The sequence below is a fragment of the Lissotriton helveticus genome, chromosome 6 (genome assembly GCF_964261635.1).
Source record: "Lissotriton helveticus chromosome 6, aLisHel1.1, whole genome shotgun sequence".
NCBI classification, from domain to species: domain Eukaryota; kingdom Metazoa; phylum Chordata; class Amphibia; order Caudata; family Salamandridae; genus Lissotriton; species Lissotriton helveticus.
Window position 1 is genome coordinate 966,240,022 of NC_136067.1, and position 27,448 is coordinate 966,267,469.

The 27,448-nt window shown below is 44.2% G+C and overlaps 1 protein-coding gene across 4 annotated transcripts in view; it reads left to right on the top strand.

The window, feature by feature from the left end:
- Positions 1 to 27,448, top strand: part of ARID1B (AT-rich interaction domain 1B) — an 807,447-nt gene that overhangs the window by 627,909 nt on the left and 152,090 nt on the right. For all 4 annotated transcript variants that reach the window (XM_078648614.1, XM_078648616.1, XM_078648615.1 and 1 more), the window contains one exon: positions 245 to 334. In XM_078648614.1, the coding sequence (XP_078504740.1) occupies positions 245 to 334 (90 nt within the window). The remainder of the gene's footprint in view (positions 1 to 244; positions 335 to 27,448) is intronic.

The window sequence follows — 27,448 nt, forward strand, 5'->3', positions numbered from 1 at the left end:
GCTAACATGATTAAAATGATGCTGGCATTTATGATGAAGTATTTGCTGTAAATTATTGGGTCGTGTTGGATAGATTGAGAACTCCACAAAGCATTTTGCACTCTTCTATTGTACTGACAACATTGTATAACGCAAACTGAACAGTGTAAGCGATCTCCTAATTTTAGAAAGTGAAAAATAAGTTTGTTTCGTTAGTTAATATAATTAACTCAGTTTTCCTGTCTTATGTCTGTGTCTTTTCCAGGAAGCCAGATGCCACCTCAGACACCAAACGTGCAGTCCGAATCCAACTCCCATCCTGCCCTGAGCCAGTCGCCAATGCCGCAAGAAAGAGGTGTGTAAAATATTTAGTTCACAGGTGCTAGACATTATTATCTTTAAAAAAAAATGTATTTCACGTTTGTGGTTCACAGTCAGTTTAGCCCACATCTTAGGTGTTTTTCAGCTGGTTCACATTTGTGTACCATAAAGACTTAATCTCGCAGGTCTAGATTTACAACCAGAAATTTGCCTCTTGGTGAAACCAAAGCCCAAAATCACTGCCCCCAAACGAATACACCAGATCCTTTTTATGATTATGAAATTATTTGTTTAATCTACTTTCCTCCAGTCCTTTTAGTTCTGTGGTAGCCACAGCTGTATTTATATTTCCGGTTTAATGCTTTACAAAAATTCCTACTAAATCCCATTCATCTGTACACAAAGAGGCTTTCTGTCAACCCTCTTCATCCTTTTATCTGTGGAAGTGTAACTCGCAACTTCCTACCACTCACCACAGCCTACAGCATGGGAAAGAGGGTCAGTACACTTCAGCCATTGGCCCTCTTTACTGTAAGAGATGGCATTTTGCTCTTGCACATGTTATGTCATTACTGTCTGTAGAGCGCACATCTGACCCAGAGGGTATCTTTGCGCTGGATAAAGAGGTTACTGTGCTAACCGAGTCTGTGATATAGGAGAAGAGCCAAGTCATCAGTTTCTTGTGGAACACAAGGATTAAGGAGGTGGCTGAGATGTGTGGGGGGAGGTTGTTCAAGGCTTTGGATGCGAGGTACGAGAAAGCGCGACTGCTATCTCTGCAGATGCGGGATGTGTGCAGTTAGCAGGCCAGCAGAGATGGGGTTTCTGGTCTGGGTCTGAAAATAGATAAGGCTGTTGCGGTAAGTAGGACCTATATTGTGCAGGGCTTTGTACTTGCGAGTGTGAAGAGCTTGTAGATTGCGTGTTTGTGGACTTGGGAATTAGTGGAGCTCTTTGACGAGTGAGGTGATATGTGTAAGGGGAGGGAGTCTGGCCTCTGTGCTAGGTATCACCTTAAGTATTCTGGTCAGTTGGGCAGCATTGCTGTAGGCCAGTTTGTTGGTAGTAATGGCCTGGGTGACACTTCTGCATGTGTTGATTGGGAAGCCACTTGAGGATTTTTGGGAGGATTTTTAGGGTGTAGAGACAGAAGGAAGTGAGCATGTTGACTTGGTTGGTTATTGAGAGTTGGTTGTTAACCACTATGTCTAGGTTCTTGGCTTGGTTGACCGAAAAGGGTCTAGGTCTGAGGTCTGTTGGCCACCAGGTAGAGTTCCATAGAGAGTCATTCTTGCCAAATGCTACCACTTCTGTTTTGTATGTGATTAGTTTTAGTGTTAGTTGGTCTTCATTCAGCTGATGACTTCTGACATGTAGGAGGTGAAGTTTTACTGGGTTTTGGAGGAACCATCGGAAAGGGAAAGGATTGGCTGGGTGTAATTGGCATGATGTTTTTTCTGGGGGATCGGTGAGTGGTGCCATGTAGGCGTTGAACAGCGTGGGGCTGAGAGGTGATATTTGAGATACTCTGCAGATGAGACTGGCAGTGGCCAAGGTGTAGGGAGCCGGCTTGTCCGTATGGGTGTGTCCAGTGAGCCGGTAGAGAGCGAGCTCTTATATGCCTGCTTCATTGAAGCGTTGAATGAGGGCGGGCAACTTTGTTGAAGGTGGCAGATAAGGAGAGCAGTATAAGAGCTGTGTTGTCTCCTCTGTCCATAATGGATGACGTGTCTGGTAGCAATGAACGTGGTATTGGTGCTGTAGTTTGGTCTGCATCCAGAGTGGGTGGGGTCAGAATTGATTGTTCTTAATGTGATCAACCTATCGTTTGTTGGTGACTTTCTCCAGAACTTTGGCATAGTAGGGCAGCAAGGAGATTAGTTGGTTAGCCAGTGTCTTTAAGTTAGCTGAGGGTTTCTTCAGAAGGGGGAGGATGATGGCGTAATTCCATGCATCTGGGGAAAGTGGCTGTGCTGATGTAGTTGTTGAGCATCAGGGTCAGGTGTATGCAGATGGGTTCCAGGGCATTGGTGAGGATGAAGCGTGGGCAGGGATCCAGTAGAGCTCCTAAGTGAATAGATTGCATGGTTGTTGCGGTTTACGCAGTGGTGGTGATGAGCTGGTGATGTCATTGCGGGAGTTGCGGGAGGTTAGTCTTGTTGGGCAGAAGGACTGTGATGGTGCAGCTGAGGGTAAAAAATAGTGCACATCTGGCTGAAAAGTAATCTAATTTTGCGCCAGGAATTAAAGGCTAATGTCTGCTTTCATTTCATAATTTTAAATACGTTTTGAAATGGGTACATTTGTTACTTATTTTTTTTTCTAAACACATGCACTCCACCTTTTGCTGGTGGCAGTTTTGCCTTTTTATTACTTTTAGTGTTTTAATGTCCTTTGCATATGTTTGCAAAAATGCATGTTTAGGGATATAAATGTTACAGGCTAATTTAAATGTGCTTAAAACTGTAATGGATTTTAAAAATGTATATTTTTAAAAATAATTCTAAGTCATTTCACTTCAGGGCATTTACTGCCGCATGTTCTTCCACTTGGCTGTCCCATGGTGAATTCATTGTGCACACATTTCCCTTTCTCCCCACTGCTACCTTTTTCGTGCCGCCATTCTCCATCACTCAGTATGGTTTTCGAGGAGAGTGACAACACATTTGTTTTGCGGGCAAGTGCAAACTGTTTTTGTTACATTTTATTGGGCCTGCGCCCCTCCCCCTCCACCCCGTTCCCCTGCCTTTTTTAAAATTTAATTTTAAGAAGTGGTAGAGTGCCAACCACCCATAACCCAACTATTCATATATATGTGTGTGTGTATATATATATATATATATATATATATATATATATATATATATATATATATATATATATATATATATATATATATATATATTCCAAAGATAAAGGTTGCCCCAGTTGGTGACACCACACACAGAGAAGTTGAAACAGCTTTTAATGGCAGGCAGCAGTGACAGCATTTGAATCCTCTGCAACCTTCAATAAGTTACCCAACGCGTTTCGAGCGTCACCGCGCTCTTGATCACGGGCCAACAGGTGAGGAAACAAACAGGCAGGCTTTTTTCAATCATTGTAAGGCCCGCCCCTCTGGGCATGTGCCCCGGGGCATGCTTGTCTTCGTAGTTTTTCGCAAGTGGGTGCCGTTTTGTTCTCGAGTGTCCTGAAAAAATGTTCCAGCGGCTTGCAAAGGAAAACAAACTCTGTTGCACTGACTTTTAAACATCCTGCCATGCAGCCTTCTCCGTTCCCCAGTGCTCGGTGATTACCAAACACCCGATCTGCAGACACGCAGCAGGGTGTCACCGCGACCGAGCCGGCCGCTAAAATTCCAAAGATAAAGGTTGCCCCAGTTGGTGACACCACACACAGAGAAGTTGAAACAGCTTTTAATGGCAGGCAGCAGTGACAGCATTTGAATCCTCTGCAACCTTCAATAAGTTACCCAACGCGTTTCGAGCGTCACCGCGCTCTTGATCACGGGCCAACAGGTGAGGAAACTGTAATGGATTTTAAAAATGTATATTTTTAAAAATAATTCTAAGTCATTTCACTTCAGGGCATTTACTGCTGCATGTTCTTCCACTTGGCTGTCCCATGGTGAATTCATTGTGCACACATTTCCCTTTCTCCCCACTGCTACCTTTTTCGTGCCGCCATTCTCCATCACTCAGTATGGTTTTCGAGGAGAGTGACAACACATTTGTTTTGCGGGCAAGTGCAAACTGTTTTTGTTACATTTTATTGGGTCTGCGCCCCTCCCCCTCCACCCCGTTCCCCTGCCTTTTTTAAAATTTAATTTTAAGAAGTGGTAGAGTGCCAACCACCCATAACCCAACTATTCATATATATGTGTATATATATATATATATATATATATATATATATATATATATATATATATATATATATATATCCAACACAGTGAGGGGACCCATTAGGAAGCAGCCACACACGAACTCCGTAGTGAACTCTTTATTTTTCAAGAACCTGCCAGCAGGAATTCAAAGGTGACGATCTTCAAAGTAAATCAGCTGCCAAATGCATTTCGAGAGACGAGCTCTCTTCTTCAGTGGCATATTCGTCATCAGCCAGAACTCTCCCCTTACATAATCAGTCCCCGCCCCCTGGGCGTTAGCAATCAGTGGCGTTTGTGGGATCTGTAGTCCGTGTCAGGTAGGGATTAATCCTGGCGAAATGGATCCAAATTTCAAACCAAGTGGGAATAAAGGCACATCTCGATTGTTTCCCTGCCTTGCTTCCAGTTCTTAATAGAGTGTTCAAAAGGGCAACCCCTGCAATATCCTTAAGAACGTTCGTGTCCACTTGCCCCCCGTAGTGAAGAGGGCTGGTTCTGTGACAACAGCGGGCAGCTTCCACGACCGGGCGGCCGTCTATAAATCCAACACAGTGAGGGGACCCATTAGGAAGCAGCCACACACGAACTCCGTAGTGAACTCTTTATTTTTCAAGAACCTGCCAGCAGGAATTCAAAGGTGACGATCTTCAAAGTAAATCAGCTGCCAAATGCATTTCGAGAGACGAGCTCTCTTCTTCAGTGGCATATTCGTCATCAGCCAGAACTCTCCCCTTACATAATCAGTCCCCGCCCCCTGGGCGTTAGCAATCAGTGGCGTTTGTGGGATCTGTAGTCCGTGTCAGGTAGGGATTAATCCTGGCGAAATGGATCCAAATTTCAAACCAAGTGGGAATGAAGGCACATCTCGATTGTTTCCCTGCCTTGCTTCCAGTTCTTAATAGAGTGTTCAAAAGGGCAACCCCTGCAATATCCTTAAGAACGTTCGTGTCCACTTGCCCCCCGTAGTGAAGAGGGCTGGTTCTGTGACAACAGCGGGCAGCTTCCACGACCGGGCGGCCGTCTATAAATCCAACACAGTGAGGGGACCCATTAGGAAGCAGCCACACACGAACTCCGTAGTGAACTCTTTATTTTTCAAGAACCTGCCAGCAGGAATTCAAAGGTGACGATCTTCAAAGTAAATCAGCTGCCAAATGCATTTCGAGAGACGAGCTCTCTTCTTCAGTGGCATATTCGTCATCAGCCAGAACTCTCCCCTTACATAATCAGTCCCCGCCCCCTGGGCGTTAGCAATCAGTGGCGTTTGTGGGATCTGTAGTCCGTGTCAGGTAGGGATTAATCCTGGCGAAATGGATCCAAATTTCAAACCAAGTGGGAATGAAGGCACATCTCGATTGTTTCCCTGCCTTGCTTCCAGTTCTTAATAGAGTGTTCAAAAGGGCAACCCCTGCAATATCCTTAAGAACGTTCGTGTCCACTTGCCCCCCGTAGTGAAGAGGGCTGGTTCTGTGACAACAGCGGGCAGCTTCCACGACCGGGCGGCCGTCTATAAATCCAACACAGTGAGGGGACCCATTAGGAAGCAGCCACACACGAACTCCGTAGTGAACTCTTTATTTTTCAAGAACCTGCCAGCAGGAATTCAAAGGTGACGATCTTCAAAGTAAATCAGCTGCCAAATGCATTTCGAGAGACGAGCTCTCTTCTTCAGTGGCATATTCGTCATCAGCCAGAACTCTCCCCTTACATAATCAGTCCCCGCCCCCTGGGCGTTAGCAATCAGTGGCGTTTGTGGGATCTGTAGTCCGTGTCAGGTAGGGATTAATCCTGGAGAAATGGATCCAAATTTCAAACCAAGTGGGAATGAAGGCACATCTCGATTGTTTCCCTGCCTTGCTTCCAGTTCTTAATAGAGTGTTCAAAAGGGCAACCCCTGCAATATCCTTAAGAACGTTCGTGTCCACTTGCCCCCCGTAGTGAAGAGGGCTGGTTCTGTGACAACAGCGGGCAGCTTCCACGACCGGGCGGCCGTCTATAAATCCAACACAGTGAGGGGACCCATTAGGAAGCAGCCACACACGAACTCCGTAGTGAACTCTTTATTTTTCAAGAACCTGCCAGCAGGAATTCAAAGGTGACGATCTTCAAAGTAAATCAGCTGCCAAATGCATTTCGAGAGACGAGCTCTCTTCTTCAGTGGCATATTCGTCATCAGCCAGAACTCTCCCCTTACATAATCAGTCCCCGCCCCCTGGGCATTAGCAATCAGTGGCGTTTGTGGGATCTGTAGTCCGTGTCAGGTAGGGATTAATCCTGGCGAAATGGATACAAATTTCAAACCAAGTGGGAATGAAGGCACATCTCGATTGTTTCCCTGCCTTGCTTCCAGTTCTTAATAGAGTGTTCAAAAGGGCAACCCCTGCAATATCCTTAAGAACGTTCGTGTCCACTTGCCCCCCGTAGTGAAGAGGGCTGGTTCTGTGACAACAGCGGGCAGCTTCCACGACCGGGCGGCCGTCTATAAATCCAACACAGTGAGGGGACCCATTAGGAAGCAGCCACACACGAACTCCGTAGTGAACTCTTTATTTATCAAGAACCTGCCAGCAGGAATTCAAAGGTGACGATCTTCAAAGTAAATCAGCTGCCAAATGCATTTCGAGAGACGAGCTCTCTTCTTCAGTGGCATATTCGTCATCAGCCAGAACTCTCCCCTTACATAATCAGTCCCCGCCCCCTGGGCGTTAGCAATCAGTGGCGTTTGTGGGATCTGTAGTCCGTGTCAGGTAGGGATTAATCCTGGCGAAATGGATCCAAATTTCAAACCAAGTGGGAATGAAGGCACATCTCGATTGTTTCCCTGCCTTGCTTCCAGTTCTTAATAGAGTGTTCAAAAGGGCAACCCCTGCAATATCCTTAAGAACGTTCGTGTCCACTTGCCCCCCGTAGTGAAGAGGGCTGGTTCTGTGACAACAGCGGGCAGCTTCCACGACCGGGCGGCCGTCTATAAATCCAACACAGTGAGGGGACCCATTAGGAAGCAGCCACACACGAACTCCGGATGTGCTGCAGGCTGTTGTGTTGCTGCCGGCGGCAAGTGTGTGTTAACCCCCTCGTGAGTGACCTTCCAACTTGGCAACTATTGGAAAGAATTTAATGCGGCTAGTCCGGTCGCGGAAGGTCCCGCCGCTGAAACTAGTGGATCTACACTGCTCAGCATCTTGTGCAGTAAACAGAACGAGGGGGGCCTGAGCCGTTGGTATATATTGGCAGCATGAGGGCGTTGCATGACATCTCCTTCCACCCACTGGGGTAAGACATTGATAAACAACGATTAATCAGAGGTGCCCACTGGGGTTTTAGCATGATCGAAGTTTGGGCAATGGACTGCTAAGACCAGAATGCAACTTTGCCACACCCACATGGGTGGGACGTGTTACTCAATAAATCATGTGCATACAATCAGCCTCTGTTTCTCGTTGTACAGCCAGTGATCAAGGGCGGGATGACGCCCGAAACGCGTTTGGCATGCAAATGGACGGATGTGCTGCAGGCTGTTGTGTTGCTGCCGGCGGCAAGTGTGTGTTAACCCCCTCGTGAGTGACCTTCCAACTTGGCAACTATTGGAAAGAATTTAATGCGGCTAGTCCGGTCGCGGAAGGTCCCGCCGCTGAAACTAGTGGATCTACACTGCTCACCATCTTGTGCAGTAAACAGAACGAGGGGGGCCTGAGCCGTTGGTATATATTGGCAGCATGAGGGCGTTGCATGACATCTCCTTCCACCCACTGGGGTAAGACATTGATAAACAACGATTAATCAGAGGTGCCCACTGGGGTTTTAGCACGATCGAAGTTTGGGCAATGGACTGCTAAGACCAGAATGCAACTTTGCCACACCCACATGGGTGGGACGTGTTACTCAATAAATCATGTGCATACAATCAGCCTCTGTTTCTCGTTGTACAGCCAGTGATCAAGGGCGGGATGACGCCCGAAACGCGTTTGGCATGCAAATGGACGGATGTGCTGCAGGCTGTTGTGTTGCTGCCGGCGGCAAGTGTGTGTTAACCCCCTCGTGAGTGACCTTCCAACTTGGCAACTATTGGAAAGAATTTAATGCGGCTAGTCCGGTCGCGGAAGGTCCCGCCGCTGAAACTAGTGGATCTACACTGCTCAGCATCTTGTGCAGTAAACAGAACGAGGGGGGCCTGAGCCGTTGGTATATATTGGCAGCATGAGGGCGTTGCATGACATCTCCTTCCACCCACTGGGGTAAGACATTGATAAACAACGATTAATCAGAGGTGCCCACTGGGGTTTTAGCACGATCGAAGTTTGGGCAATGGACTGCTAAGACCAGAATGCAACTTTGCCACACCCACATGGGTGGGACGTGTTACTCAATAAATCATGTGCATACAATCAGCCTCTGTTTCTCGTTGTACAGCCAGTGATCAAGGGCGAGATGACGCCCGAAACGCGTTTGGCATTCAAATGGACGGATGTGCTGCAGGCTGTTGTGTTGCTGCCGGCAGCAAGTGTGTGTTAACCCCCTCGTGTGTGACCTTACAACTTGGCAACTATTGGAAAGAATTTAATGCGGCTAGTCCGGTCGCGGAAGGTCCCGCCGCTGAAACTAGTGGATCTACACTGCTCAGCATCTTGTGCAGTAAACAGAACGAGGGGGGCCTGAGCCGTTGGTATATATTGGCAGCATGAGGGCGTTGCATGACATCTCCTTCCACCCACTGGGGTAAGACATTGATAAACAACGATTAATCAGAGGTGCCCACTGGGGTTTAAGCACGATCGAAGTTTGGGCAATGGACTGCTAAGACCAGAATGCAACTTTGCCACACCCACATGGGTGGGACGTGTTACTCAATAAATCATGTGCATACAATCAGCCTCTGTTTCTCGTTGTACAGCCAGTGATCAAGGGCGGGATGACGCCCGAAACGCGTTTGGCATGCAAATGGACGGATGTGCTGCAGGCTGTTGTGTTGCTGCCGGCGGCAAGTGTGTGTTAACCCCCTCGTGAGTGACCTTCCAACTTGGCAACTATTGGAAAGAATTTAATGCGGCTAGTCCGGTCGCGGAAGGTCCCGCCGCTGAAACTAGTGGATCTACACTGCTCAGCATCTTGTGCAGTAAACAGAACGAGGGGGGCCTGAGCCGTTGGTATATATTGGCTGCATGAGGGCGTTGCATGACATCTCCTTCCACCCACTGGGGTAAGACATTGATAAACAACGATTAATCAGAGGTGCCCACTGGGGTTTTAGCACGATCGAAGTTTGGGCAATGGACTGCTAAGACCAGAATGCAACTTTGCCACACCCACATGGGTGGGACGTGTTACTCAATAAATCATGTGCATACAATCAGCCTCTGTTTCTCGTTGTACAGCCAGTGATGAAGGGCGGGATGACGCCCGAAACGCGTTTGGCATGCAAATGGACGGATGTGCTGCAGGCTGTTGTGTTGCTGCTGGCGGCAAGTGTGTGTTAACCCCCTCGTGAGTGACCTTCCAACTTGGCAACTATTGGAAAGAATTTAATGCGGCTAGTCCGGTCGCGGAAGGTCCCGCCGCTGAAACTAGTGGATCTACACTGCTCAGCATCTTGTGCAGTAAACAGAACGAGGGGGGCCTGAGCCGTTGGTATATATTGGCAGCATGAGGGCGTTGCATGACATCTCCTTCCACCCACTGGGGTAAGACATTGATAAACAACGATTAATCAGAGGTGCCCACTGGGGTTTAAGCACGATCGAAGTTTGGGCAATGGACTGCTAAGACCAGAATGCAACTTTGCCACACCCACATGGGTGGGACGTGTTACTCAATAAATCATGTGCATACAATCCGCCTCTGTTTCTCGTTGTACAGCCAGTGATCAAGGGCGGGATGACGCCCGAAACGCGTTTGGCATGCAAATGGACGGATGTGCTGCAGGCTGTTGTGTTGCTGCCGGCGGCAAGTGTGTGTTAACCCCCTCGTGAATGACCTTCCAACTTGGCAACTATTGGAAAGAATTTAATGCGGCTAGTCCGGTCGCGGAAGGTCCCGCCGCTGAAACTAGTGGATCTACACTGCTCAGCATCTTGTGCAGTAAACAGAACGAGGGGGGCCTGAGCCGTTGGTATATATTGGCAGCATGAGGGCGTTGCATGACATCTCCTTCCACCCACTGGGGTAAGACATTGATAAACAACGATTAATCAGAGGTGCCCACTGGGGTTTTAGCACGATCGAAGTTTGGGCAATGGACTGCTAAGACCAGAATGCAACTTTGCCACACCCACATGGGTGGGACGTGTTTCTCAATAAATCATGTGCATACAATCAGCCTCTGTTTCTCGTTGTACAGCCAGTGATCAAGGGCGGGATGACGCCCGAAACGCGTTTGGCATGCAAATGGACGGATGTGCTGCAGGCTGTTGTGTTGCTGCCGGCGGCAAGTGTGTGTTAACCCCCTCGTGAGTGACCTTCCAACTTAGCAACTATTGGAAAGAATATATATATATATATATATATATATATATATATATATATATATATATATATATATATTTATTTTTGGGGTAATGTAATCCTCATCTGTTTCACGGTTCTCAACCTGCAATGTGGTACAGTGAGTGAAATGACCCACGCAGAAATTTGCCTGCATACCTTTTAAAACTGTAAGTGGAATACCAGCCCAAGTTCAAAGCTACTTTATTAACATCCATGTACATGGTTGGAGAAGGAATAATTTGACGTCGTCCGGTGTCATCTGAATATGGGGCTGTGAAGGAGGGCTCAAAATATGCGTTTACGTGGCCATTTAGGGTTTAGTAGAAGTGTGAAATCCCTGTAAACCAGCAGATAGCCCAGTTCGCCAAACCCTTGGTTCCACTACTCATCTAGAGATGTGGAAATGTTTCTGATGATGGAGCCCCAGCTGGGCCCTCATAGTAAACCTTAGCCAGCGGTCCTTCTTCCAGAGGGCCACTGGCATCTGAAGTTCTGCGCTGTTCTGTGTGGGGCTACCGACATTCATTTTTCTTGCCTGGGGGTGGGGGGAAGGACCTGTGGCTTCCTCTCACTTGGAGAAAATGTAGGTCTTCAGGGCCATTTACCCTTTTTTCCCCAGAAACTCCAGCTTTGGGAGTTGTTTCTGTAAAGTAAAAGAATGCAGGTCAGATAACTGTGACCGTGTCCTACCCAGTATTACATTTTTGAAGAAAGTGCTCCTGTCCTGTCGGGGGGAGATTTTTCATCAAACTTCCCTGACATTGTCTCCCGTCTTCTGAGTGGTTTGACTCTTTCTCCAGGGCTTTAACCGCATGCGTGCGGCATGATTCCCCCCCGTACGCTGGATTTTGCGAAAGCGCATGTTACATGACGAGCTGGGCTCGTCATGAGCGTGCGAGGAGGCTACCTCATGACGAGCCCAGCTCGTCATGAGCGTCGAAGGGGTTAAGTAGGGTGTAAAAAGGTGTGTGTGGAGGGGGGGGGGGGCTTCTCTAAAAGGGCTGTGGCCTATGTAATAAAGGTTGGAGCTTTAAAATATAAACTACGTTTTTGTGATTTTCATAAAACCAGCCAGGACTATTGTCAATGTTTGTTAACTAAATATACAGGTCCCTATCACACCAAATGTTCTCGGCGAGAAAACGTTACAAGACACCATACATTAAAGATTTCCTGGAGAAAATATTGTGTTATTTGAAAAAGTATTGAACTTGCAAAGAATTGTGTTTTGGTGTGATAGGGACCTGTATATTTTGTAAGGGATCTGCTGATCCAACTGAGGGTAATTTGGATGATTGACCCTTCCCTAAGCACCCATAACTGAAATAACCTAGAGAGCTAATAATTACACCGAAATCGGTGAGCGCCATCTACTATCCAGGATATAATCATCCCATCCCATATCAATGATTAACTGTTTAAGATGAATAAGTAACTACAATGATTTTGTAGTAAGTAGTTGACATTGAAAGTGTTTTAATTATGAGACTGTGAATTAAACATTATTGAGGCCGGTGGGCGGGGTAGTGGCCTTCACTGGGTCTCAATCACTCTTGTTATGTGTGTTCTGTTAGTCATGTATACCCTTTTCATGGTTGGATTGGGATGAAAAATAGGCCCGGGCATGCTAAAAAAAAAAAGGGGGCTCACATTTGGGGATATTTTCTTAATTTCGCTTATATAAAAAATTACAAAGATCAGTTCACACTGCTGAGCCACACATGAATGCAAGTGAGACCACGTCTGCTTAGGCCCTCTGCCCCCACTCAATCTGCATACATTAATGGGCTGACCCAGCTAGAGAAAGGGAGTGATACCTCCGCCCAACCGCCTCTAGAAAGGCCACTGAGGCACCCACTGGGCCGCTGGCAGCATCTGAACAATACAGACAGCCCCCAGGCTTCCCCAAAAAAGCGGGACACAGCTGGAACTCGGATTTCAACCCCTCGGCCCATGCCCGAGTGCCCAGTTTACGAATCTGACACTGGACCTTTTCCTCTGCGCATCTCCTCTATCTATGTCTTAAACCTCATCTCTTTGTTTTTCAGCACACATTTTTCATTCCCTCCTGACCGCACTTCCTTACATGTCCTTCACATCATGTGCCCACTCACCTGTGAGCACAGAATTCTCTTTTACTTTCTCCCTGTCACTAATTTGATAGCTGCGTATCTCCTTTACACACTTTTGCACAGAACCACAATTGCAACTGGCATATGTGACCATTACGCTGTGCAGGCTGCAGAGTGGCCAGTGGATTGGATAAGCATCTATTCAGAACATTTTTTTTGACCCACTGACAGGCACTATAAGAAAGACTCACTGCCTTCAGCCTTAAGCCCAGAGATCTCAATTGTGACCCAATGTAAACACCTGGAGGTGACTCAGTTCAAAGTATGCACCATTTAACAGTATTATGCTACTCAAAACAAATATAGAAAAGCATCATCCTGGAAATAACAAACACTTTTAGGCAATGCACAATTGCAAAGCATGTGAAAAACGAACAAGATTTTCAAGTCAAGTTAAAATACTTTATTTCCAAGAAACAAATTCTTATAGAAATATATACACAATTCATAAAAATAGACAATTTTTTTAGGTAGCTGTTGTAATTTCCTAAATGTCAAAGTTGGTACATTCCGTTCCCCCTCCCTTTCATGCCCCTGTTGGGCTGACCCTTGGCGCTGTCAACATTCTAAGTCACACTCCTGATCAGTACCTGACTGGCAGGGCTATGGATGTCGTTTGATTTCATACCTGAATAAAGAACTTCAACTTATTGGTGGTGTGGTCAATTATAATACTAGCCTAATACAGCAATTCATGATTATATCTTTCAACACCACATACTTACCATTTATACAATTACAAACATATACACATTAAAATTCCTCCAAAGACTCATTATAGTTCACAGCACAAGATCTCACATATATTTACAACACTAATAAGAATTTAGCCTATGAGAAACAATTCATATTACTCCAACCGTCATTTATAAAGTGCAAAGTGAATAGCAGCTTATAGCAACTTCAATGATCACTTTTAATCATGCTTCAGTTTGAGACATACTTCCTCTCTTCTCACATATTCCTATTAGGAGATCTTCTTATTGTGATTAAGATTCCTTTCTAAGTAAAAAAAAAAAAAACACCCATGCCACCCGATATTAAAATCCTACCAAAAGGGGTTTAAATCGCTGAGCCTATATTTTGCCACCTACACAGTTCAGAAATCTGTTTTGTCTGTAAAGTTATACAAGGCCCTATAAGGAACCGTTTTAATGTCCGTTTTTAATTTCTACTGGGTCTGGGATACGAAGGGACCTGGCCCACTTAAAGGCCTGAGCCTGTCCACCAATCTTTAAATGTATTCAGCAGTGAATTTATTAAACAAAAAAGGAGCTGGCTAAGTTCCTGAGACCCTAGCCGGGCATCTTCTCCATTAGTGGATATGAACGCCACACCGTTGGGAAACACCACTACATTAATGTGCTGCAATCAGTCCTTAAGTTTGCTCCTTCTACTTACAACATGATCTTTGGGGGATAATTTGGTTGGACGGCTGACGTATGGTGCCCACGACTGGACTGGGAACTGAAACCAGCCCTGGCAATCAGCTCGACTGGGATGAGGAGGCAGGGGAGTGGGAAGCACCACTCCCGCTGCCGCTTTGTGACAGGCGGCTGATATTGGAGCACTGCTGCAAAACCGGCCACTTATAACATTACCGGTCCTACCCTTCCAGCCCACCGGGGAAACGCCAAGTGCCAGCTACTGCCAATCCGGCCCTGATGGTGCTGGTTAAGAGTTTAGTTTAGTCCTTCTAGGCTGCAAAGCGTTAGCCATACTTTCTTCTTTTTTTTATCTTTCATGACGTCTGAAAGGTTTACATGCAGTGGTGGTATTTAACTGCTCAAACATATCGCCTGCAAAATAAATACTAAGTTCTAAGTGTTTGGGTTTTTTGATCCTTTGTCTCTGTGCTTTAAAGAAGTTCAGAGACCTAGGCCAGTTCTCATCTCATATCCACTGTGGTTTCTGTCAGACTTTCAAGCCTCTGGCACATCAGATACTTGCATACCTTACGTTCTTTACTTTTTTGTTTTGTTTTTGGCTGCTTGTTCAAAAGCAAAACACGAAAGAACATGACTTTGGGATATACGCTGAAGGAAATGTGTCTGAAATGATCCAGAACAGGCAGTAGCATGCTACAAGCGGAATGCAAGAATCTAAAATTATATCACAGCCTTGAAAACCTAATACGACCACGAGACTTGAGTTGTGTGGCATTTGAATTACATATGAATGCCTATAGTGTATTATATTATATAGCACACTCCTGTATATTGTTCTGTTACGTATGCAAGCATGTGTGTTTGTATGCGCTAGAGCGCACACACAGTAAACTGCAAAAACATTTGTCAACCACAAGTTATGAATCTTTACTAACATCACTACTAAAGCAACTTTAAAAGAAAAAAAAGTCACATGGTCACATAAGACGCATATTAAATTATCGATCCCCTAACTAATGACCTCATCTATGACATTTCAGCAGCTGAACTTTTACAATTATCTATGCTGAGAAGCTAAATACACCTTATTTAACATATATAATATTTGCAGGGACATCTAGGTATTACCTGTCGTCGACTCGCAACTACATTTAGTGTGTTTAATGATGTCCATAGCTCGGGGCGCAGCTCCATCAGCCTCTATTATGATTTTGTTTTCTGTAGGGGCATGGTTTATTGATAGGCCAGTCTAATAAGCTTTCATGTCTGTGAAGATATCTGTAAATTGCAAGGTTAACTGAAGCAGCCTTTCTCCTCTTATATGTGCATGCAAATCATATCGGCTACATGCAGATGTGCGGAGTGTAATATGCTATTTATTACTGTTGTTGCGTGTAGGGAGTGGTCATCACTCAGGAGCCAAGAGTAGGATGTATGGGGTTAATTTGTGCCGTATGAGAAACTCGCATTGAATCTGTGAGGCAGTAGAATGTGTTTTGCTCATGTCAAATTTGCTGTACTGTGGTAATGAACTAGAATTTGGCCTTCGCACTATAAAGTGTGAATATGATTGTGTTCGTACAGTTGCTGTAAGTAACGTGTTATTGGCAGCAGTGGCTGCTACCGGACCCTGTGACGGCCGGTTCACGTCTCTCCTCCTTCCTCTTCTTCCTGTCTCCTGTCCCGCAGCAGGATGCAGGAAGCTCCCAGGCTTCCCTGAGCCAATCACAATACTGCAATGCAGCGCTGTGATTGGTCTGAGTGCTGTGGTTCGGGGCTCAGTCAGGGAATGGGGGCCTGGGCATATTCTCCACGCAGGCTATAAGACCGCCTGCAGAGGGAAGATGCGAAGTGCGCTTGAATGTTTGGATGACCCGAGAGGGCTGGCCAAACAGTCATGTACACTAGGAGTGGGCAAACCACTCCTCCCCTGCTCCTCTGCCATCAGAGCAGCCCCACCCCAAATGCCAAGCTGCAGCAGAAGGAAACATAAAATGATAATAACGTAAGTTATCATTTTATGTTTCCTTTACTTAACTGCTGTGAAGCAATGGAGCGATACTCCTCGCCTTAGCGGAGGAGCCGCTACTGGTTATTGGGCCACATTTATTTTGCCTGTTATAGCATGAATATATATAATATTACACTGAGGTGTTGTCACCAATGTGTGGTTATGGCTCAAGCGCACTTTCCAATAACAGTGCATATTTTAATTTGCCTATAACTTTTGACCACATGTATGGGTCGGCACCAAAGTTGGCATTTATTTGGGGTAGTCAGCTAAGGTACGGCATACCAGTTGCGCAGCGGGGAGAAAAAAGTTATGCGGTGTGAGAAAAGTTGCGTTTTCCCATTCTAGGTCCCAAAGGAAACTTGGCTTGCGCTTGCTGTGAAGTTTGTGTCAAACTTCGCTTGAAAGTAGGACTTTACCCAGAAAGCATGCTTTCATTGGTTAGGTGTGAATCAGTACTTTCAGAAATGCAACTTTTCAAAAAAAGTTGTACAAAAATCTTATTCTTATCCGTAACTCCCTCTTTCGTAACTTAGAGGAGGACTTTATCAGAGATGCAATTAGCCAAGGAGTAGTTTACCATCCAGGTTCAATAAAAAGTGTAGTCTAGCTGAAAGTGCTCTGATTATTGCCATCAGGAGCTGTAAGAGAGACGAGGTTCAGGAAAAAAGAACTGAATATAAACCAACTATAGCAGCAGCAAAAAGGGAATGGGACTGACAGAAATGGGGGTTTCTTTTAGCTGCTTCTATGGAAAATAATCAAACTGTTCTGGAATCTAATTGCCAACGGGAATAGAGAAGGAAGAACTAAGATTAATAACGATGTAGCAGCAGAGGCATGGATAGCCCACTTTACTAATTTATACCAACAAAACCGTAAGGCGAACATACTCCCCGAATCTCCAGTCATCTCCTTATGTGCTGGAACAGAGAGGGATGACAGAGGTTTTCCCTCGATAATGTGTAAGGAGCTGGAAGATGCCATTAGAAAGATAGCCCTGCGGAAATCACCTGGCATCGATAAGATCCCAGGCAATCTTTTTTTAAAATCCGAAATAGAGGTGTGGTCACCATACTAAACTGTGGTATTTAATTCCATTTTAAAGGGTGCAAGTATATCCGAGTCATGGGCCGGGGCTGAGATTCTTCCCATCTATAGAAGGGTTGTCCCTTGGACCCTGCCGATTACAGACCAATCAGTTTAATTGCCACTGCACAGAAACCTTTTAGCTGGGTCATACTGACCAGGCTCCAATGCTGTATTGAAGAGAATGAAATTGTTTGCCCTCTTCAAGCTGGATTTCGATCCAATAGTTCCACCGTGGATCAGGTCGTCAGACTCCAGACCGTTAACCTCGAAAAGGGAAGGCTTTATGCAGTATTTGTTGACCTAAGATCTGCATTCGACCTTGTACATTTTCAAGCCTTCTGTAAATGCCTAGGAATTTGAAATTGGATGCTAAAAATTAAGTTAGTATCCTCGGATAGATTCGTGGGAGCAGTGCAGGTGCATCAAACAGAATGTAGTATGGACGATGAGTGGCTTAAATTACATTTAGAAAAGCTCCAAACTTCCTATTGAAATAAAAATTCTGATTTTGTTTTCATATTTGTGAATTAAATAAATAATTTCATCATACTATATATTTGTTAGATGAATGCTTATTTAGATATTTTCGTGTGGATTATTTTGCGTTTCATATAATCGAAAAGGTTTATGCCGGGGACCCCAGCTTCTAGTAATGACTCCGTGGGGGTCCACCGATTCCAATAACATTCTGTGGGGTCCCTTAGTTCAGTAATGTTTAATTGGGGGTCTACAGAAGTCTTAACAGGTCGCACTGCCGGTGGAAAGTCAACAAAGTATACCAGAGCAATGGAAAGCGCCGAACACTTGTCAAAGACAAGACCTCTACGTTGCAACTGCCTTTTACATTACATGTGTAAACAGACCGCTTCTAATCTACAGCACACCTCGCGGGAGCAAGAAATGGCTGACATGTGCAGGTTGCTTACCATGGTCTCTCTTTGGAGACGATATTTTATTGGAAATAGGAAGCGGAATACTGTAGTAAACCCTTTGGTTATTTGCAGTAAAAAAAAAGCGAACGCTTGGTTGTATAGGCAAGAATGTTGAATTTAGGGGGAAAACGCTTTGCATTGTTCAAAAACACCTTCAGTCTGTAAAAAAGTGATTGAAGCCGTTCTGTTTAGGGTACCCCTAATTATGGGCACGGATTAGAAATATATTGGTTAGGTTTTGTTTACATATCATAAATAGGTTATTAATAAAGCAATGGACAGTAGTCCGGGCAAGTCCAATTATGGAGTTCCCTAGCTGCAACGTTTACTGCATAATTATACTAGTGGCCATGACAATGGTAAAGGGACAGCACTGTTTGGGGGCTGTCCTTATGGTGATGAAAACCATATTTCCGACGGACATGTGAAATATTTATATATTTTCCATATTTCAATGGTCCCTGTGAAATATGGGATTTTATACCGCTGCATTTTTGGGCAAAGCAAGCATACCCAGACGTGTATGTATGTGTGTATAATATTCCTCCAAGAGAAATTACGTTGCACACTTTTATTGGCAACAGCAATAACAACGCATTTTAGCGATTACCGTCTTGATGGCAGTGCCTATAATTGGTCCTTTCAATGTATTCTTTTAGGAGAAATAATCATTTATGAATGTAGAAATTTCTTCAATGTGGTTAAAGCCAGCCAAAGTAAACTCTGTTCTCTTTCTATGTACTTTTTCGAGGCGTCCTTAGTCTGTTATTGCTTACACATTTGGGTGGGATCAAAAGTGTAACATTCTCAGCAAATCAAAGCACAGTTTTACTAAATGTCCTATTACCTTAGGGTCTAAGCACTATCCCACTAAATGAATATTGATTTGGCTCACTGTGTGCTAATGTTATTCGGAGATGGAGGACAAACTGGATACATAAGAAACAGCAAACTATTATGAATAAATAGGTTATGTTGAGCTAGTGGAAGATTCTTGAGCAGAAATAACGAGCAGCAAAATACAGGGAGAGACATCCCTTTTGAAAAAGATGGCGACCAGGTACACATTGTCCTTTTTAATATGAACTATGAAACACACTTCTATATGTCATAGGAAATGAGTTTCAAAGACACTATATCAGTGTGTACATGTGTAATTAAGAGTAAAACCACATTCTTCACATTGTTAATGATGCACAAAACATAAATGCACAAAAACTCTAACACTTTAGCACGCATTGTTTATTTGCAATGCACAAATGACACCTGACGAATCTCCTTGCTCCAAGCTCATATTCCACCTATTTCTAAACAAACGTATACTTGTGTGTGCTCTTGGTCTAATTTGTCGGTTAATAAGCTTACTATAGACATCTGTGTGCAACATTTAAATCACAGATTTTAGTTGAGGCAGATCCACCCATCATGACATCCTTCCAAGGTCGAAAGATTCCAGGTTAGGGAGCTTGATTAAAAAGGACTTGTCCTCGACTTTAATTTGTTTAAAATTATTGCATTCTAAGACTTGTACTTCTGGTCTACTTTTATAAAACAAGATAGATTAACAAACATGACCAGTATTTTGGAAAAGAACATTTGAGAACCGCATATATGACGTGTTTTTCTGACATGTTATCTAGCAACCTTCTATTGACACCCATTGCTTTGTTGAGTACTGCCTCGCAGAGGTTTTTCAATAGATTTGGACACGCGTCTGCCTACCAAGGAGGAATATCTTTGTTGTCCTTTTTGATCTGGAAAGCCTGCTGTTAAGCTTTTAACATCATGTAGTTTAACTTTACTTTCTTGGCAATATTGTTGCCAGGAAATGAGTTTACTTTGCAGGTTGATCTTCTATATTTTTCCACCCTTTGGTTTTGAAAATAATTTTTCCCTGAAAAACCTTCCTCGTGACCAGCTGAAGAGGAATTAGTCAATCTAGATGTTTCTTCTTTGGCCTGCGGTGAACCAAACTCGCTCAAAGGAAGCTTCTGGAACTTCCATGGTCAGGTGAACTGACAAGGCAATACTTATGGCTGTCCTTGGGCACACATTTGCCAGTCAGTCACCTGTCCTTGTCCCAAACGTTTCTACGGGCATTAATCCATTAATGGAAGCTCTAGTAATGATGCAGAGTTGGACTGTGGTTGCCTCCACGTTTATGTTGCACAGATGAAGCCAGCATTCCATTTTATTGCCACCACCTCCCGTCGCTTTATTGTGCAGATTTGGCTTCCGTTAGTAGATAATGTGAAAACATAAAAATGGTGGGAACTTTCTCAATTGTACACATTCCGCACTGAAGCTCTTGGCCTCTCCACGTTGCTAGCACAGTTCCTCGTCTTGAACTCTTCTGCAGAACCCAACTGGCCTAACTTCATTACTGACTATGCAAAATGATAACCTTGGCTACTTCATTGAGTGTGAAATGTGTTAATTTCGTTTAATATCTAAGTTGTCGGACTGTTAATCGCCGTCCTCAGCCTTTGCATTCACCACACTGGGCACCAACCTTGACAGTCACATGGTACTGTGCAGTCTGTGTATTCAGCAGGCCACGGCCTTCCACCCTACCTGGGCAGTTTTATGACACAATGAAGCTCATTATGCACAGACGTTATTTATTGGGTCAAGTGTGCACGGGTCAAAATTAATTTAAACAAACTCCTCCCGTAATTGTTTTCCCTTTTTAATTTTCGCAGCAGTGCATACTTAAATATTCATGACGCTGCTGATGGGCTTCTAAAGGCCTGAAAGTGATCCGGAGTTTCAAAACCAACCCAGGTTATTTAACCCTTTTCATCTAATGCACCATCAGGGAATCGTGCCATGAAAGCCCCAGCGTACTGGAATAATTAGAAGATCGTAATGAGGATTTAATTAGACCTTGAGATATGCTGAAATGAGGCCGCTGAGAACTTTCCCTGTTTGGACATGGATCGCAAGCAGAATTGATGGCGGCACGGCTGCTGTGATGTTGCGGGAAATATATTCCGTTGCTGGAGGCGGTTTCCTGGCACCATTCTGTGCCTGTCAGATCTGCGTGGAAGGTACGCGCAGTGAGAGCTTCTGAGAAGCTGGTGAGCAGCACATCTTTCCTATCCACTGCCGCCTCCTGACGCCCTCTCTTGCATTAGTCCTTCTAAATGCGACTCAGAAAGACAACCACAGTTCTAAGCTTCAAAATACTTAGGCCTGTGCTATCTGCTTGCCATCTGATCAATTATTGCTGGTCTGAAGGGCAAGGAGTAGGAAAGGAAAGCTCTGCTAAAAGGTTGGAAGAGTTCACTGTTGAATTATCAGTCCATACTCCGTTGGAGATGAAAGATCTTTATTGCCACATTCCACCAGCACACCATCTCCTCCTGGCAGCATGTGGTTCCAACTGCCTCACATTGCCACCCAGTTTCAAGTCCTCGATTCCAAAGCTCCACTATTGTGTACATTAAAGTGCATCTGGAGACAAACTGTAATTGCCAGACTTTGAAGCTTGCTGTGATCCAACCCGAGCTGCTCTTCTTACCTATGTGTGGCATGCATCCACTGGAGCTGTGCAACCTAATGCAAACAGGTGAGGGGAAAAAGACAACATCAGTGCATGTTATACCTATTATGTATGGCACAGTACCGTCCTTTGGCCCCAATAACAAGATGACGCTGAACAGAATGTTTATCAACATTTCTTAATCTCCCACTGCCAACAGAAGACGAGTTCTTAACCATTTGGAAACCCAATTATGCTACCAACCCTTGCAGAAGGAACATTACCTTGCTGGGCACTGTGCACAATAGATGTGAAGTATCACACCAAATATGCTATACTGTTGAAAAACCCTGCACTACCACCAAGTGGTAAGTGACAATACCTCAAGGAGTGAGGAGTGGTTTAACACACTGTTGCTAATCATTGTCAGTGCTAATGATTGATTCACTTAAATGACCACTCCTCCTAATGATACCCATGTCCAGATAAAGCCCACAGCGCCAGCAGCCATCCCAATCCAGAAGATTCACTGGTAAAGTTGGAATCTAGAATAACTCAACACTGAGCAGCAGATTAAGGAATTTGACTTGTCCCCATGTAAGTGACTCTCCATTCATAGGGACCCAAATCTCCTACGCACCAAAGAGCAAAGAACACCAACCTGACAGGAGGCAAAGACACCAAGCTGATGGTCAACATTAACCTTGTCAAGGTCACATAATATGCACTACCAATGGACTAGTGCTAGTATCACTTTCTTATAGGCTGCAGCACCACTCAGTTGGCTAATCATCGTAAGTTCGCCGATTATTGTCTCCGACAGTATCCAGCACAATTGATTTGCACCCAAGTTTTGTAAATAGACAACAGTTAGCCAATACGATATGATATATGCTAATTGAGGACAACACTCTTTTGTTGCTTTCTACCTATCTTCCCTATGAACTGGCAAGGTGTACCTGCCACACTATCACATGGCTGATCTTGGATAAAGTGCAGGCAAAGTGAAATTGTATGTCCGTAAAATTCTAAAAACGTATATAAAACGTTCCCAGGGATAATTCCTGAACTGACCCGCTTTCTTTCACCCCATAGAACATCAGAACCCCTGGGTAAGGAGATAAGGAATTATCTGGCCATGCCTGTATACTCGACTGCAGCACCTGTGAAAGATGAACTTAAGCCTAATTTGCCTCCACATAATGAAATCCGTGCCCTCATTGGTATTTCTTGGTCCCCAAGCCAAGCCGGACAGCTAAAGCGCCTCTTATAGCCTTTACCTGTTTTTACCCTATTCCTTTGAATCCTGCTGAGAGGATCATATGAAACCTCAAATTAAATGATTGTATTCTTCCCGCATTACACCCCCTCTATTTCTGTGTAGAAATCCAACTGTATGCCTACCACTTTACCAGTGTTGCTACCAAAAAACCCTGGCTTCCACTGAATCCCCTCATCTGATTCACAACATACTGTTATTCTTGAGTTGCCTGAGCTCTAACCATACTATCTTATTTCTTTAGCCTACCTTGTTCACTGTCTCCATTTGTGCTCCTTCTATGGCATGTTATTACGGTGTAGAACTGCTGCCGCGGCACTGCAATATAGAGATATAATTGGATGATGGCACTAAGAAGAAATATTTGAATTGTCTTTGTTGATTGCACTAACTTACTAAGCTATCTGTTGCTTCAACCTTATCTAACTCAGTTGTAGTACCTATTAAACATGGCCATGGCAGCTGCCACACTTTGCAGCGCTTTTAAAAATATTTCACCCCAACGTTTCCTTCCCAATGGCGTATAAAACATTGATTGGCATAAGCAAGGCTTCTTTGCAACAATACACTTTGTATCATGAGAAGTGATAGAAACAGTTTACCTATATCATTAAACCCTAAAACTCCATGCAACGCAATAGTCCTTTACAGTGTTTCGTATAAACACAGTAACCATTGTTGTCATACTGCAATAAGTTTTTACGCCACTGCAGAACCTGTCACCACCCTGATGAAAATGTATTTTCAATGCGTGACCATTTTTTATTGTGAGCTAGTCGTCCACCCCTCCCCCTTCTCAAACTCAATCGGGCTGTTGGTTGACTGAGGTATGAGGCATGGTCAAGAAGCAGCCACAATACGTTTTTACGCCACTGCAGAGGCAACCACAATCCTTGTCAGGGTAAGGCCTAAGCAAATCCCAAATTAACCTGCGCTCAACTCCCGGTAGCTTGGCATATAGAGCAGTCAGGCTTAACTTAGAGTCAATGTGTAAAGTATTTGTGCAACATTTCAAACAGCAAAACAGTGAAAACATGACACAAAAAAATCCCGCAGCAGGTTACAAAAATAGAGGAAAATGTAATAAATAACAGACCAAAACAGCAAAAACCCTATCAGTAGAACCAAAGGTGTGAATTTTTAAAGAATAAAGGGTAAAATAGTGCCTAAAAGCACAAATTGCCAAGCGTTGGCTATTAGGCTGCCCTGGACCAGGTCAAAGTCAAAAGTTCAGGCTGGCCGCAATGGAGTGTGGGCCGGATACAATCCCAGATTAGTTGCACTGAAAGTTTACTGTCTCAACCTTTGTGCCAAGAGTTCTTTTTGTGTTGGCGAGGGCTGCAAGGAGAGTTTCGCGTGGTTGTGGGTGTGGCACGAAAAGCAGGCTGGAGATTGTGGACTGCTGGGCTGGAGCTACACGTTGGCAGTCCTCCGCAGGCTGTTGATGCTGCTGTGCGAAGAGATGGGCTGGTGGCAGCTCGCCCTAGATGTTGGTGCAAGCGGCGAGGTCTTGGTGCAAATGGGCCTGTTCGCGAAGAGCCCAAAAGATTGATTTGAGCATGCTGACCCACAACAAGGGTTCAGGAACTGAGGGGCACCACTTAGGGGTCAGGAACTCGCTGCAGCTGGGTCCAGCAGCTGTTTGGGGAGCATTTTTTGTCCCTGAGGCTTAGATCAGGTGGCCATCAGGCAAGCCCTTGAGGTCACTCTGGGATCCTGGGTTCAGGATGAAGTTGCAGGCCCAGTTCATCTTCCCCAGGCAAGAGGGCAACACGTTGTAAATCAGCACAGCAGTTCCTTGAGAGCAGCAGTCCAGCAGAGAGGCAGTCCATGTAGCAGCACAGCAGATCTTCTTCCTGGCAGAGTATCCACAGGTCCAGAAGCGTACTGAAGTTATGGTGTCTGAGGTCCAGTATTGAAACACAGTTGTGCCTTTAAAGTTGATAAAAGCTTCTAGAGGCATGCCTTTGAAGTGCACAGATTCACTGCCTTCCTGGTCGTGGCTCCAGACTATCTACAGGGGATATGCAGTCCTTTGTCTGTCTACAGAGGGGTATGCAGCCTATTCAAGTGTAAGTAGGGCTGGGCCAGCTCCTCCCTCCCATCTTGACAGTGATGGCCCATCCAGTCACACATATTCTCCCCTATTGTTAGTAGGAATACACAAACCCAACTGTCAGCTACCCCCACTCATGTGACCAGAGACATGCTTCAGGCACCAAATAGTTAAGGCAAGAAAAGGCAACTTTCTAAAAGTGCCATTTTCAAAAAATTTAATAAAAAATCTGACTTCAAGTTAGGATTTGTCTTTACAATTCCAGAGACACCAAACATGAACTGATCATCTCTTCCCATTTGGAAATTACATTATAACATGTAATAAGGCAATGCCAAAGTTATCCTATGGAAGAGATCAGACTTGCAGTAGTAAAAGATTTAAGTCTTCTAGACTTCACCAGGTCTTGCTCACTCACAATTTTTACGGGTAAAGTGTCATACCCTATATGCAAAGTCATTACCGGGTTCATTAAGGCAAGATGTGTGTGCCTTTCTATGTGGAGATGTTGCTACAGCAGACTTTTTGCAAAATATTTTTCTGCAATGAATTCCCACACTTCTTCCTACGTTCAAACTCCAGTCTTAATACATTTGGCATAGATGGTGCAGAAACAACACGAAGGAGCATAGATCCCATGCACATTTTCTATATACGTGAGGGAAGAGGGGGGCATTCACATGGAAAAATGTTTCCTTGTGAACTATTTGAACTTTTCCAATCCTTTTCATGCAGATTTCTGCAATGTTGAGAATCCACATGCTGTGGTTGGGAAATCTAGGCATACTGCAGAGCTTTGCTCAAGTCTAACTTCCTCTGGTGCACAATTTATGGGTTTTTTTTTTAATCAGGTAGTCCAAAATCTGTCGAATTAACAGATTTGCAGAGACCATTTTTCATCAGTGTTTAAGGATTAATTTCCATTGGCCAGAGAATGAGTGCTGTAATTTAGGTTTTCCAAGCATTAATGCTCTCCGATGTTTAATTGGGACTTCTAAATAATTCCTTGGATGTACTTTTTGTATCTGCTATTCAATGTGGTTGTGATTGTGGTATCTTCACAGTTTTTGATTCTTTGCCCGAACAACCCGACAGCAGTGCTTGAAATGGAAAAATAGAAGTGCAGGTACCCTGCACCAGTGTACCTGCTTGCTTCTGAGCAGTGCTGTACTCTCCAATTAGTAGTTTTACGTCTCTCTTGAGAAGTGCAGGTACTCTTCCTCTCAAAATAAAAATGTGCACTCCCATTTAAAGCAGTGCCCAACAGAGGAGCAAAACAACCTTCCTACACCACAAAATATTGAACTGTATGATGACAGGTGCTTAGTGTCTTCTCTATAAAAATATTGACTGTCATCCAGTGGATAGACTAGCAGATCCTATGCACACTTCCTTTCTTTGATCCTTCAAGCTACATTATTTTCCTCTTCATAAGACTGGTATTTCAAGGTTCACCAGATTATAAGAATTTCTGCATATAGTGGTGGTGACAAACTCCAAGAAATATTTCGACTAAATATTTAAATTATAGGATCAAGTACCCCCTGCCTCACATAATAAGTATATTACAAACCAAGACCATATAAAGGAACACAGCTTAAGGGACAACTCCTTTATAAGGTAATTTAACTCAAAGGTAACTTGCAAATTCCTTATGATTTATGGCAAGAAGGGTATTTTTTTCCTTCTTATACATGGTCTCACCATAACCCTTCCCGCAAACCGCTTACATTGTTGGTGTGTTGGTCTTTTATATGAAAGAGATAAGATGTTTACAAACTTACAGAATAAAAGTACAATCTCTAGTGCTCAATAAACACTCCAATAATCAGTAAGAAATATGTTTCAAAAAGCTATTATCAGTTTAATACATGCCAGAAAAAAACAGGCTTTAACTCAGAATGTGTAGAAACAGGCAGAGAGATCCTATTTTTCCAAAGTGTGCTAAAAACAATACAGATTGACATAAATAGCTTATTTCTGCTCATCACTGTTAATATAGAAAGACAGACTAGAAGGAGGAAAAGCCAGGTTTCGTTTTTGCCGATTTAAGTGCATCTATGCTTATCCTCTATCCTGCTTTAAATCGTGGCTGCTGACAGCAGGCATTATGATGTCAGAACTCAGCTGTAATAAGTTATTAGGGTTGAGCAGCTACATCATTTCCTTTTTTACAGGCGACTTGAAACTCTAATCGTCTCTAATTTAGAAAATTAAATATGGGCTTTTATGAAGGCTCCCATGTATTATATAAAATGTTATGCCTGCTCTTTAACCTAAATCAATCAATCAAAGCATTTGTATAGCGCGCTACTCACCCGGAGGGTCTCAAAGCGCTTGGGGGGGGGGGTCCCCTACTGCTCGAACAGCCAGGTCTTGAGTTGCTTCCTGAAGGAGAGGTGGTCTTG